The sequence below is a fragment of the Barbus barbus genome, assembly GCF_936440315.1.
Source record: "Barbus barbus genome assembly, chromosome: 41".
Classification (NCBI taxonomy): domain Eukaryota; kingdom Metazoa; phylum Chordata; class Actinopteri; order Cypriniformes; family Cyprinidae; genus Barbus; species Barbus barbus.
In genome coordinates, this window is record NC_136719.1 from 13,598,598 (window position 1) to 13,613,878 (window position 15,281).

The 15,281-nt window shown below is 37.8% G+C and overlaps 1 protein-coding gene across 4 annotated transcripts in view; it reads left to right on the forward strand.

Moving 5' to 3' along the window:
* The window catches only part of LOC306860590 (arginine-glutamic acid dipeptide repeats protein-like), a 182,854-nt gene that overhangs the window by 153,695 nt on the left and 13,878 nt on the right, over positions 1 to 15,281 (forward strand). For all 4 annotated transcript variants that reach the window (XM_079402358.1, XM_079402359.1, XM_079402361.1 and 1 more), the window contains one exon: positions 6,140 to 6,220. In XM_079402358.1, the coding sequence (XP_079258484.1) occupies positions 6,140 to 6,220 (81 nt within the window). The remainder of the gene's footprint in view (positions 1 to 6,139; positions 6,221 to 15,281) is intronic.

The following is a 15,281-nucleotide window of genomic DNA, read 5'->3' on the forward strand; positions in this document are numbered from 1 at the left end:
TTGTTTTGGAATTGGTTATTCCATTATTTATTTTTAATTATTCAAATAAGCCATTTCAAATTATAATATTTTAAAATATTGCTGTTTTTACTGTGTTTTTGATTAAAAGACAGCCTTGCTGAGCAAATGAGGCTTTTAAAAAAAACTTTAAGCATTAAAAAAAAAACATTAAAAATATAAAAGAGAGAGAAACTTATTGACCCCAAACTTTTGGAAGGTAGCGTAGTTAATTACCCAACAAATAGTGGGAAGATCTCCTAAAAATTTTAATCTGCTAATTTAATCATTCTCATGTCATTTCAAAAATCAAAAGAAGGTCAGATTTGGAACGACATGCAGGGGAGTGAATGATTTACATTTTGGGGTGAACTATCCCTTTAAGAGAGGCTGTGTTCGAATGTGCCTGTGATGCCCAAAACACTGGGTTTTGAAACACAAGCAGAAAAAGAGCACAGAGTGTTGTGTTTCAGGGTGTCTGATATATGACCACAGTGAGGGCTGCTATCTGCTCCTGTGCCCTGCTGCGTATTATCTCGGGCTTGTCATGGGTTGACGAATGGCAGCGTGAAGCTACAGATAGTTGAAGTTCTGTGCGCGGCAGCGGCTAACCTGGCAAGGCTGCAGCCCCCCAGTGGCGAACGATGAAGCCTGCACATTTTTTCCAATCAAACACCTCCCTCCTTAATATTAATCTCTGTGCACATGAATAAAGAGAGGTGGGTCTTTGGATATGGGAAGAATGTTTTAAAACATTTCCCGGTACAGCAGACTATAACATATTTTCCTGTGGACCATGAAACTGACCACCCACTTAAAAGTTTACATGGTTGTTTAGCTCAGTGGTTTTCAACTGGTTTGCTTTATGACCCAGAATTTACATGGGACATTAAGTGGTGACCCAACACAGTGCAGAAATTATTGTACAAAAATGTTGTTAAAATCTAGCTTTGAAATGTACTAATGTTAATTTATTGTTGAATAAAGAAGTATAAATATATAAAATAGTGCAATAAAGTACAGTGTCTTTTTTAGTAATTGTATATTTTTATGTATATAAATACACATACATGCATGTATAGATTTAGGAAAAATGTTATGTTTATATATTTTATATGAATATATATATATATTAGGGCTGTCGCGATTCGTCGATTTTAGTCCACTAGTCGATTTTTAAAAGTCGTTGACTTCATTTTGCTCGCGTCGACTAACCGACAAAATACTGGAAGTGGCGCATTTCACGGACGAGAATCCATAAAACACATTTTTATGACTATTTTTGACCAAGGCTGCATGATATACTAAACCCATTTAAAAATTATAATTAAGCATAATTGTGAATTCACAAATGCTATGATATAATTAATTATATGCAATGCAGTTCTAACACACATGCGTTTTAATTATTTCCATGGTTGTAGGTTAAGCACGTGCGTCTCACAGCGGCTCCGTTCACAGTAGCTCCACAGAAACGGTTATTTATGTGTCGAGTGTCATCTCTGCATGCTGTTGTGAGTTTGTGTTTATTATAACGTTCATCTGGGAACGCAACGTGCGCCATTTTAATCAGATTTGTGAGGTAAATAATTTATAAATCTACTACACACACACAGGAGAATACATCACGATTTCAAAATAAAAGCTCAAACCCTCACTCTGAGTTTACACGGTTTGATGTCCACATATTCATTTAATTACAGCGGCTGTAGCATTTCTGTCATAAAGAAGTGGCCAAATATTAAAGATTAAGTGTACGTTTGAATTAAATGGTGTTTGGTCAATATTAAACAGTAATGTGTAAAAACAATCGTCAGGCAGCTGGCTCCTCCTGCAGGCCTTTGTTGTTATGCGTAATGTACATTAGCTCTATTGTTTATAATACATTGTATTTTAACAGTTTTGTTCAATAAAACCAAATGATTTCTTGCTTTTGATACGTTATTTGAACTAATTATTATTGCATCATTACTATTATATATGTACTTTAAGTCATTTTAAAAGCTATTGTTCACTTAAATCCATTTTTATTACCACAAAAAAAATTATAATTATAGGGCCCTATGAAATCAGTTTAATTTCCAAATTCAGTTTTTTAAATTTTATTAATCAAAAAGCCTGTCTAATTAATTGAGTTTTACAGTTTTATCTTTACCAAATTCTGTTTTCCATTATTTTCTGGATTCCATTTTAATTGTTCCATTAAATTTGAATAATAAAAAGCATCTCCAATTAATTGATTTTATATATAAAAAAGTGTTTTTTCAGAAATACTGCACATTTACATTTTTCACCTAAATAAATTCTGGTAAATACTCAAGTGTTTTTTGATTATAATTGTATTATTACTAGACTAGAACACGTGGATATGTTGTCATTCTCACACTATAATACTGAACTGTGATTTCAGTGATTTGGACTATGAGATGGACACTTGCTTCTTGTACTCTGTTGCACTTCACTTTTGAACATTTGGATTTCATGTGGTTTAATAAAATAGTTTTTAAGTAAAATTGTTGTTGTTTTTTTTGCGGGAAATTAATCGTTTAGATTAATCTAAAAATTAGTTGATAGATTAATAAAAATAAAAATAGATTAATATAATATAATACACACACACAGATAAATAGTCTGTATATACACACTATTAGTATTATTGAAGTTTACAAATAACATTTTTTTATATAATTGTAAATATTATAATTTTGCTTGCTAGCACAAGCAGAGTTTTTTTTTTTTTTTTAGTTTTTTTTAATAATTAAAATGTTCATTTCCATTATAATTTTAAATACAGTTTAAGTTCTTTCAAATGATATATAAACAGACCTGCAACCACTGATTTGGTTGGAGACATTTTCTCTCTACTGTTTTAGTTATGTGTGAAGTGGAATCAGTTGCGCTCAGATTTAAAGACCGTTTTATTGCCACGAGAGTTGCACAGGCAGGAAGGGTGTGTTGCGAGTATTTCCTGTCACCTTTGGTTTTACACAGTACACAAGAAAAGCTGCGGTTTAGCTGAATCTATGCATATTTATAGACTCAAGCAAACGCTTAAGCGGCGATAGCGACGGCCTGATTTAGAAGCATTTCCAGGCATCTGCTCATATTAATAGGACCCGTACTACGTCTGGGCCTTCGACAGTTCTCCCTCACTTCTCTCTTTTCTGTTGTGGTTTTGATGTTATGTAAGGTTGAAATGGACAGGATGTGGGCTGGCTCTCATCTCTCTTTGTGGTCGCTTTGTGTGTGAAAGTGCCATCATCATTGCAGTCACGTTGAATCATATTTGTGTGATTATAATATGCGACTGTAATTGTATACTCACTCGTTCGCCTTCGCCCATAGCAGCCTCGGCGAAAGGCCAAGCACACTGATTTCATAAGACCCCCCTGTCTTTGTGCCATTGAGCTAAATGTTAGGCATTCCTGGTATTTGAAGACTGCCAGACACTTGTGTTTGTGTGTGTGTTTGTGTTGGACACACGTAGTGTGTTTTGTGCGGAGTGCTCTGACACCATCTGTTTGTACATGCTCGAATGATCTTAACCAGTTTTACAGCTTTTAACAATTATGATTTAGACAGGAAGTGCGCACGCATCACAATAGCCTTTTCAGCTGTATTTCCTTCTCCCCGCTCTCTTTTACAATAGAGCACTGTCGAGCACAGAGAGAGAGAAGCAGAGCCAGCGCACTGGAACAATTTTTGACAGAAAGAAGCCTGTTGTTTCGACAGAGCGGGCGGCTGGTGACTCTGTAGTGCTCGCCTCCCTCTCTCACCCCTCCTCCACTCGCCCCTCGTTCTCCGGCCCCTCCCGTCATCTGCCCTGTTGCCTAGCAACGGCGGGCCAGAGCAATTGTAGCAGAGGCAGAGCAATTCAGGGAGCAGATTGGTGGATGATTTATTAGTTGCGCTCAGAGTGCAGCAAGCACAGGCAGCTGAAATGGAGCCTTAAAGTGGAGCCGACATGCAGTGAACGAGACGGCCGCGCACGTAGCTGCCTGCCTGCAGTGCACTGTAAATATTACAGTAGTGGAAACATAATTAAGGTGACATAATCAGGCCGCTAACACGCGCCACTCTGGCAGGTATAATTGATTTTTGTCCTGCTGGTCAGGATCCGGGACCTCAGATAATGAAGGCGCGCGAGGATCCCTTTAACGCTTAATGTGTTAAACAAAATGCGCATTTGTACACACCTTAGACCCGTGGTCACCAGGCTGGGGATTCATTAACACACGAGGCTGTTAGATACTCATCAGTGTGAGATTAAAGTTGTTCTGGTTAAGTGGCTGTTGTTGCACCCGTGATGGCAGTGCCAAATGCAAAGATTTACTTTTTCAGCATTTAATGTCCTTTTTGTTATTTTGCTTGTTTCGATGTTACGCCCATTTAAAAGTTGAGTAAAAATTAAGGTGCTTGGAGAGTCTGACTTGTCGTAACTCATAGCTAGTACTTTAGTCATAGGTGCATTTAAAGATGATCACGCACTTGTTTTGTACGTTGCACCACCTACTGGTTAATCATCCGCCTCTTTACCACAGCAGATGAAATGTGCCATCTCTGGTGTTTTTTTCTAACACGTATGGTTAAGTATCTCAACCCGTGATGGAGGCCCCAGTGAGGGAAAATGTACTTTATAAGCTTGTAGTTTTAATTTGCATGATTATACTCAAACTTACTTTCTTTTTTCAAATCTTGTAAAGAGAAACAAGTAATACTCCCTTCCTTTCTCACTGAAGATTCTTTTAAACACCATGTGTAAACAATTCCCGGTTACATAACCAGTATGCTTTAGAAAAGAAGTTTGCCAAGAGCGGTGGAGGAACTCCATGACTGGTTTTGCAGTCAACTTCTAACCATGTTTAAAACCTCTACAAAGATCACCCTGGCTTTTTCTTGCTGTTTTGTGTTCGTTGAAACTGTACGGTTTCCTTGTAAAAACCACCATGAGGGGGATGGAATTTGAGTAATGAGAAAAGCAGATGTAGAGTTGGTGTACACACACACGCTTAAAGAGAGCTCTCAGAACATGCATGTGTGGCACAGCCCCGCCGATCCACCATGTATTGCACGAATCCGCTCCAGGTTTTCCGGACAGCCGCAGACCAGAGGCTCTCTAGCAGAAAGATCACATGTAAAGCCTTCCCCTTTGTAGTGGAGGAGCAGAGAGTGACAAGCTATCTCTTGCTCGTAAAAAAAAAACGACGTACCTTCGGAGACTTTGTGGATTTGCACCTCAATTTTGTTACTGCCTGCGAGGAGACAGAGAGATCTGGGTCGTGTGCCGAGTGGACTTTTCACGGGCTTTCCGAACAGTTTGTTTGTTGAGGACCATTGACTGAGATTACTGTGGAGCGGGGCTCGCTGCTGGAACAAGAAAGTAAATCTGCTGGTTGTCTGCTTCGCTGGTTATGAATGTTTCTGCCTCCGCTTTTTATGGCTCACAGTCTGTGGCTCTTAAAGGAATAGAAAAGCATTCAAGCTGCACAGTCTCCTTTTGTATTACAGCAGTCTGTGTAAACACATTTTATTTTGGGAGTTCAGTTTGTGTTGTAAAAGTTCTTTTCTTATGGTTTTATTAAGTGTTTAGTAAGAGTGTTTTATTTATTAACTCGTTTTTCACGTTCATAAACCTGAATATTTAAGCTGTTAGCTTAAGTTCTGTTTGTTTGCAGTAACTGTAAGCAAATGGGTTTTGTAATTCTAGGACTTTGCACAGGAATCAGGCAGCTGTTTGAAGTGCGAGCATGCAAATTGTAAGATCAGGGAGAAGTGTGTTGTGATTTGTCGTAACTTATTGAAGTTCAGTTTCGGCTTTGAACTTCAGTGTTGTGCGACCCTCAAATGCATATCACCTTGTTGAACTTTCACTAAGATTTCAGACAAGCTGCCATTGTGTTTCTACTCCGCTGTGGTTTAATCTCAGTTTCTATTCCTGCTTTTGTTGTCATTTCCCCTCTTTTTTTTTTTTTCCTCACTGTAGCTGAGCTGAGCACAAGTAGCGATTTTTAGATTAAGATCACAACATTGTTTTCTTCCCCTTGCGTTTCACAATGTAATGTATTTGTAGTGCTTCGTGTCTATTGTTACGGGTGGTTAAAAATCTAATTTGAACTGTTTTTCTCTTTTCTTTTCCCGACAGAAACGGTTCATAAAGGGTTTAAGGCAGTACGGGAAAAACTTTTTTAGGATTCGGAAAGAATTGCTCCCTAACAAGGAGACGGTAAGTCACTTGTTTCCTATTGAATACATTTGTCATCATTCTTGGTAGGGGTGTGCGATATTGGGAAGAAAAAAAAAATCTCTATTTTTTGGGATTTTTTCGATAACGATTAGACTATATGTTGCAGTGTGTGTTGTTGTGCTGATATCTGATTCTTCATTTTCTGTGTGGTCAGTTCATATCAGTGATTATTTAAGCTTTTCATTTAAGTTTAAATTGATTTTTACCTTTTAATAAAGCAATTGTTTTCTAAAAGTCTACATCTTTTGAGTCAAATTGTTACATTTAATCAGTCAATTAAGATAACACACATTTAGGCTTTTGCCAAACAAATTAAACCAGCCTCATCAAAATTAATCTTTGCAGAAGTTGCATCTGAAGTGGCGTTTAGATGTATTTACACACTGTTTAATGCAGCTCAGAGGGACATGGAGTGCTTTAACCAGTTAGAAATGTATAATCTTTTGACATTTTAAACATAAAACACTGAATGCTGATATTTAAAATTATTTTTAAAAATGAAAATAGACTTTAAATGTGAAATTAAAACCACCAGTAGGTGGCAGAAAGTTACTGTTAATCATTGCGACTGAATCAAATAATTTAACGGCTGATTCATTCAGGAAGGAAGCACTGTCATGTTGCTCAGAGATGCAAAACAGTGCTGTCGCTGTTTGGAATAAATTTTTGTCTGCGAAATGGAGCAAACAGGCAATATGGTGTCTAAAACGTAAGTCTCTTAATATTAACTTGTTGTTTATTGAATTGTATAAAATCAATATCACATTTCTAATCATGCTTATTTTTTTTATGCCCCCATATCTTTAATTTTGCGATCATTCTTAATGCATTTTAATAGACTGAATGTTGCAGTGAAATAACACACTCTAAATGTGCACGCTCACCATTTAACCGGCTTCATCACCACGTTGGCTAATGTAAGCATCCACTCTTTAGGTGTTTTGTTTGGTTTTTGCAAAATACTGTCAAATTGCACATTGTTAAAACAACAATTACGATATTATCGCAGACGATATATATCGCACACCCCTAGTTCTTGGACACTAAAACAAAACTCCTTTTCACTGTGGTTTCTCAGTTGTTTTGAAACTGATGCTACATCTTAGTGGTTTCGAAAACGGTGAGGTTAAGGGAAATGATTGAAAGCCATTACTTACACATGGACTTGAGTGCATGAATATTAGATTTAACAGTAAGCATGTTAGGTGCTTGTACAGGGGCCCTGAGATGTGTTTAGTCAAAACAGAATCATGACTGTTTATATAATATTTGGTTACAGCTCAATATAGCTACACAGCTTATTACTGATGGCTTAAAGAACAAAACTTATCTTAAGCTTAAAGCGCTATTTGTAAAATTTTTGTTTTAGTGCACTATCCAAGTAATAGTAGAAATTTTTACGAAGTGCATGTAATTTCACGTTTTTTTATTAGACTGCACCATTTTAAATTTGCTGTGTATATTAAAATGTTAAATGCATATTACTTTGCATTTCACAGAATCTTTTTTTTTTTTTTAGCTAATAGTTTAAATAAAATAAATACACGCACACACTCTTATGGTTCTTAGAGCATTTTTAAGTACAGTATGCTTTGTAGACATGTTTTTATCAATGTTTTTTAGGTCATCTGTTAGCTTTACTGGCCTCAGTGTCATATCAGATAGACTGAAATGCAAGCTGTGAGCTAATAGGTTGGTTATCAAGTGCATGTTTTATGGGGTATTGACTTAGCTCAATGATTAGTCAATGAAGAAAATCCCTGCTACCAGAGGGAATTTGTGTAAAGACCTGTCACCCTTAAAGTGCTACAGTCATTGATAGTTTTGTTTGACTCTTCATGCTGAATAGCACGTATTCCGTTGGCCATGAATTCATATTTTAAATGACCCTTTTAATTATTAAAGTGTGTGACCCTGTAGAGGAAACAACAAAGTAAAATACTGAGCAAATAATTATTAACTAAGTGTGTGTACACACCCAGATACCTGTTTGGCAAGTGCAGCAATGCACTTTTGTGCTGAAATTTGTTACTCGTTGGTTTTTGTTTACCTGGAACAAGAAAAAGATAGGTTGACATCATCATTTTAGTATTGACAGAGTAAGCACAAGTTTTGCTTATTTGTTGTAGTAATGATTTTATTTTCTCATTTTAATTAAAAAAAAAATTGTAACCCCTAAAAATTATTTTTTGCTCAAATTTGTTACCCCTGGGAGAATGTTTGAAAATATTATTTTATATGGATTTAATAGCAATCCCCATTCATGTGGAGACATTTGTTCCATTTACATCAGTTTGTACATACATAAACAAGCCACACTCTAAAAACCAGGACAAGAAGAGGGAATGATGGAAAAAGGAGAGATGGCGGCACAGCAGTCTTGCTCATGGGCAGGGTTGAGGGGTTAGTTCAATATACACTAAGAAAAGCGAGTGTTCTCTAAAAAGCCCCACTTTGCTTAAGATTGAAGTCGCTTTTGTGCTGAAAGCCAGCTCTCTGTGCAAGTGCCAGTCAATACCCCGCAGAAAGCTTGATTTATTTTCTCAACAGTCCTTTTCCCACTCTCCTATTTCCTTTGCCATATCGCTCTTTCTTATGTGACTTTGAACATATTCTGAAACTCTTTCCTTCATTCATCCAACACAAAGTCGTTTCCTGCTCCTTTCTGGTGAAGATTCTTTCCTTTGCATTTCTTCCAGGAAATGTGGTCCAGGATTTGATGTGACCGTAGCGTTTTTAAATGCTCAGGGCTGAAGAGGGTGATACAGTGCAGCTTTTCTGCCTCTCCCCCATTTTTCCCCTCAGCACTTATTAGCTGGGTTTCTCATAAAGAGCCGGTGCCAAGGCTAAGCACCCACTGCTGTGCAAACACACCAGGCCTGACTAGCTCTCTGGAATGCTTTATATGAAGTCAAATAAAAGAGGAAGCTGGGGAAGTGGGTGTGTCGTCTTACTGTCTCTGCTGTCTTCGCTGCCACCATTTCCTCCACTTGAAAGACAACGTCATGGAATAATTTGTGTACTGGTGCAAGAAATGTTCCCAAACAAACCCGGCATGATGTACAGATCGCAGATAACACCGCTTTGCAGTTCTGTCCATGTGCTGTCTCAGAAGGATTTTCTCTACTCTTCAAATTATTTTCTTTAGGGATTTAGACCCATTCGTTTAGATCATTGCATACTAATGAAACTAGTAAGCAAATGATAATCAGATTTAAACTGCACACAGTCTGCAATAGTTATTTTCAATTTAGAGAATTTTGTTAAATGAGAGTTTTGTCTGAATGTGATTTTGGTATGATTGCAGTGCAGTCTGTGTTTCTTTAAACTCTTGGAAATCTGCTCTGGCTTTTAATGCCAGGTAGACCCTTGTTTCAGGAGGGTGCAGACTAACTGGTAATTGTCCAAACCTTAAGTTGCACCTGCAGGAAGAAAGAATATTAGGTTGTAAAATAGAGATGAGTTTGTGACGAGATGTATGGGGGACATTTTCTGTCATGTTGGAAAAACGGCCGTATGGTAAAGCGGCCGTGCCGTAATCCAGCTTCACTGCTGGCGTTGCAGGGAGGTAAAGCTGCAGAGGATCCAATTGGGTAAGGAGGCAGCCCTGGCCCTCGGGTCCTGTAATTTTCAAGCTAAGATGACCAAGATGATAGAACTGTTCTCGGCACAACCTTGTAGCAGATGTTTGCCCTGGTGCGATCTGTATAAATGTCAAATTGAATTCATTGCAAAGACGTTAGCCCCGCAGCCAGTGCCCTAGAGAGGCGCTTGTGTGATTAGAGGTATTCGGGCTTGGGCACTAATTAAAATGGCTAAAACTGGCGGCCTGCTCGATCGCCAGCAGCTGTCCGGGCTTGATAAAATAGTCTGCTTGTTTTGGTAAATGTTATTCATGCAAATGTTGTTTATCTCTGTGTTCTTGGCCATTTTGTATGGTTTAGACCAGGGATCCTCAAATCTGGCCCACTCCTGCATAGTTTAGCTCTAACCCTAATCAAACACACCTGAGCCTGCAAATCAGAGTCTTCAAGATCATTAGAAAATCACAGGTAGGTGAGTTTGATCACTCTGCTGCAGATTTGAGGAACCCTGGTTTAGGCTCTCTTGATAGGCTATCCAAATAATTAATTCTTTCTGTATAGTGTCTATGAAGAGTGGACACGGATAGCCTGTGTATTGTTTGCTCTCTGGCTATCTGAACAAAGCTGTGGCTGGATTAAAGCCACAGCCCCCATCAAAAAGTCTTGCTGTGGTGTACTTTTGCCTCCATTGGCTAAAAGCGCTTACAGCAGAGAAACACAACTGCTGATTGCTCTGCTTGTGCCTCGTTAACCTGTGAGTGTACACGTCTTATTCTTTCTTTTCCAACAGAAAACCGGCAGCGCAGCAGGGATCTGCTGTCTATTAGACATCCTTTTACACCCCGCTCTATCAGCCAAGGCCATTGTAGCACACTTCTTTTTTCGCTCTCGCATTTGCCTGATTTAACCACAAGGTTGGGCAATCGTGTTTGAATGGAGCCTGTTTTTGCAGTGTGCTACATTGCTTTGTTGACTTTGGAGCAAGGTTACAATAATATACGTCGTCTCTCAATGTGATTTTTCAGGGCTCTTCTCAGACTGTATAACAGCGGCATTTATATTGACTGTCAATATAGATTGGCTAGAGTGGGAGCAAAAATTGGTGGCAAGGCATTTAAAAAATGTAGAGCCATCAATGATATCTTAGTAGGAACTGTAAAATAATTTGTAGTGTATATATATATTTTTTTGCTTTTTTTACAACATTTTACATTTTGTCTCTATACAAATGTGTATATATATATATATATATATATATATATATATATATATATATATATAAATCATACATATTTATATAGAGACAATGTAAAAAAGCATTTATAATTAATAAAATTAATGCATTTGATCAATTATATCTTTTTATTTTTGTGTGAACGTGTATGTCATTGTGTGTGTGTGTGTGTGTGTGTGTATATATATAATAAAGATTGCTAAGCTAATGAAGACATGCAAAAATCAAGCATTTCGTAAAAGTATGAAATGTAAAGTGCTGTTTGTGAAACTTCTTTCGACTTTCTTTTACTGTTACAGAGGCTTGAATTTGTTGTTACCTCTGCATGTCCCTCCCGCCCACAAATACACGGGCACAATTGGCCCCTTGCAAGAACCGGAAAGCACACGGGCCAACTCAACTAATTGTTGTTTACAGCTGCACATCGCCTGTCTCTACCTAGTGAACAAATGTTCTCGTATCAAAAACATTGTTTAACCAAGCAAATGCTCTTGAGGTTTTCTTCAGGCTGGCTTGATTGTCTGTTGCTATCTTCCATTTTCTCTTCCCCCCTCGCTTCCCTCCCTTGCATTCTCTGCTGCTCTCCTTCCCCTGTATTTGCCAACTACAGCCTTAACCGTTTGGCTCACTGACAAAGCAGGGGCCTTTTGTGGCTTCGTCACAAATCTGCCAGGAAAAACAGAAACCATCTGTTCAAGTCCAGGCCTGAGTGCGGATGAGTGTATAAATACAGGAGTTTAGGCCTCACACCCATCCTACACACAGAGACACACATGACCAGAAGGTCCAGCTACGGTTTCTCCCCAACGGTCTGCCGCAATGAAAAGAAGCATAATCTGTTGGAAATTACAGTTTGTGCACTCACGCTCACACATCGTCGGTTTTCTCAAGGCGAAATCAGAGTGGAAAAGCATTTCTCTGTGCCGTGATAGGAGGTAAGCCCCTTCCTTGTCAGATAATCCACCCTCTAGAAATATTCTGCAGATGGAAGCATTCTGAAATGTCTCATAATTCCAAGCTTACGTTGTCAGTATCTCTCGCTCCCTGGCACACTCTTCTCTTCTGCTTAGAGATTCAGGGTTAATGGAGGAAATTCCACATACACGAGTAGCTTTACGCATTTATCCTGGCTCTGGGGGGACAAGCTATTCGGGAAAATGTATTTTAGGCCGAGTATTTTCATGTCGTACAAAATTCCAGTGCTATTTCAACCACAAATAATTTTTAAAAATGCTTAAGATTCATAAAGTATGAAATTCACCCTCATTTATTCACCGTCATGTCATTCCAAATGACATGTTCATTTCTTTTTTTTTCTTTTTTTTTTGTACTGTTTTGTCAAAACAATGGAAGTCAATGGGGTCCAAACAATGTTCACTTTGACTTTCAGTGTATCTTAAATAAAATACACTGCCATTTGTGTTGAATGACCGTAAATCATACAGTTTTAAAATGACATGAGGGTGAATTTTAGGGCTGCCACTAACGACTATTTTTATTTCGATTAAGCTATCGACTAATTTATCGATTAATCAATTGAGTGGCAATCTAAACGATTAATTTCCCACACACAAAAAATCAACAATTTTACATAAGAATATTTTAAGCCAAATGAAATCCAAACACTTTTTCACACAGGGCCATGTGGGTTTGGATTTAGTTTTCCCTTCATTAAAAAAAAACCCTTCATTTAAAAACTGCATGTTGTGTTTACTTGTGTTATCTTTGATTAATATTTAAATTTGTTTGATCTGAAACATTAAAGTGTGACAAATGTGCAATAAAATAAAAAATCAGGAAGGGGGCCAACACTTTTTCACACACATACATACATACATATATATATATATATATATATATAATTATTTTTTTTTTTTATAAATTGAAGATGCTTTTTATTATTAAAATTTAATGGAACCATTCAAATGGAATCCAGAAAATAATGGAAAACAGAATTTGGTAAAGATAAAACTGTAAAGCTCAATTAATTAGACAGGCTTTTTGATTAATAAAATTTTATTTAACCATTAAAACAAAAATGAAAAAAAATAAATAAATTTGGAAATCAAATGGATTTCATAGGGCCCAATAATTAATTAAATGTTTTCTCTTTTGTGGTAATAAAATAGAAGTGAACAATAGCTTTTAAAATGGCTTAAAATACATGATGCAATGATGCAATGATGCATTAATAATTAGTTCAATTAAAGTTTCAAAAGCAAGAAATCATATGGTTTTATTGAACAAAACTGTTAAAATACATAATGTATTATAAGAGCTAATGTAGATTACGCATAACAACAAAGGCCTGCAGGGGGTGTCGACGACCGGATGATTGTTTTTACACATTACTGTTTAATATTGACCAAGCACCATTTAATTCAAATGTCCACTTAATCTTTAATATTTGGTCATTTCTTTATGACAGAAATGCTACAGCCGCTGTAATTAAATGAATATGTGGACATCAAACCGTGTAAACTCAGAGTGAGGGTTTGAGCTTTTATTTTCAAATCGCAATGTATTCTCCTGTGTTTGCATCGATTTATAACTGATTTACCTCACAAATCTGATGAAATGGCACGCGTTGCGTTCCCAGATGAACGTTATGAGTTTGAGTCGCTCCACATGTAAATGATAACAGATTCTGAGGAGCTACTGTGAACGGAGCCGCTGTGAGACGCACGTGCTTAACCTACACGCATGGAAATAAAGCGCATATACTGTGTTAGAACTGCATTGCATATTATTTAATTAAATCATAGCGTTTGTGAGTTCACAATTATGCTTAATTATGATTTTTAAATGGGTTTAATATATCATGCGTAATATTTTATATATTTCGTCCGTGAAATGCGCCACTTCCGGTATTTTGCCTGTTAGTCGACGCGAACAAAATGAAGTCGACGATTTTTAAAAATCAACTAGTCCACTAAAATCGACGAATCGCGACAGCCCTAGTGAATTTTCATTTTTGGATGGACTATCTTTTTTGTTAGCATAATGTTATGCACACTAGTGTATACAGAAAATAAACGCTTATGTTTGACATTTGATGCTCACTACAGATTGTTGAGAGAAATCTCAGTTTTGCTTCCAACAAACCTACCTTGACACACAAAGACCTGGCTTTGTTATTCAAGCTGTCAGTCTTAGCACTTGACACGAACTCGCTATGTGCATCCAGCTTCACAGGCCTCCCCTGCAAACAGAAACTCACAGGAGACATTTCCTCCCCCAGTTGTCATCTTTTATTTTGCTTCACAGTAGGACATCTCCTTATATAAAAGACTAATAGCTGCTTTTTTTGCCCGTCTTACGTTTCTGTGCGACACCTTGTGAAATATGTAATATTTTTTTTTCTTATCTGTGCGACGAAAAAACCAGCAACATCTTGTCAGAATGAATGGGCAGCGCTGAAACGAGTGAGGGATGAGAGAAATACCCAGAGCCGTGACTTGGCACAGCCCCTCCACGCTTCTAATCAAATCATATTTCCTCTTCCATCTCCTCTCTTCCAGCTTGAAAGGGGTTTTTTCTATAGCTCTCCGTCGTACAGTTATCGCCCAAGGAAATTTGTCATCACAGATGATCCTCTCAAAACATTTTCATCACTCTTTTCATCTTCATTCCCTCTCTCCTCTACATATTGCATCAGCAGATTGCATTAAACATCACTGCGTTATCTTTGCCCGTGGATGTCTGCTCTTCTCCAACCTTGACACCTGTCTTGATAGCCTGTGGACTAAATTACTTTTGAATGACCACAGTGATTCCTTTCACAGTGTTATTACGCCAAACCCCAGCGAATTTTTCATCTGTTTTCCTCTAGGACATTTAAGAGCTATGAAGTGCTCTGGAAAATGGTTGAGGGCTAAAATGACCTTTTCTTTTTATCTTCTGTAGCGTTAAGTTGAGGTTTCATGCTTCAAAGCTCACATCAAATAGAGGGAGGGAAAATAAAAAGCAAGGGGCAGCCTTGAGGAAGGGGAGGGGATGCGGTGGCGAACAGTCATTAGGCTGCGAAGAAAGCCAGCCCGCTGTCCTGCTGAACAGTTTTGATCTGCACATTTCAATTAAATTTCACATCAGGAAGCCTCCCATCCCTTGGCCTGCACCTGCGCCCTGACCGACCCCGCCAAAAAGCCTTTTGCTCTCAGACGCGGGCCGGGGCCTTTTCCTCTCATCATATCGGATAAATAACCCACAGGAGCTAGACTTA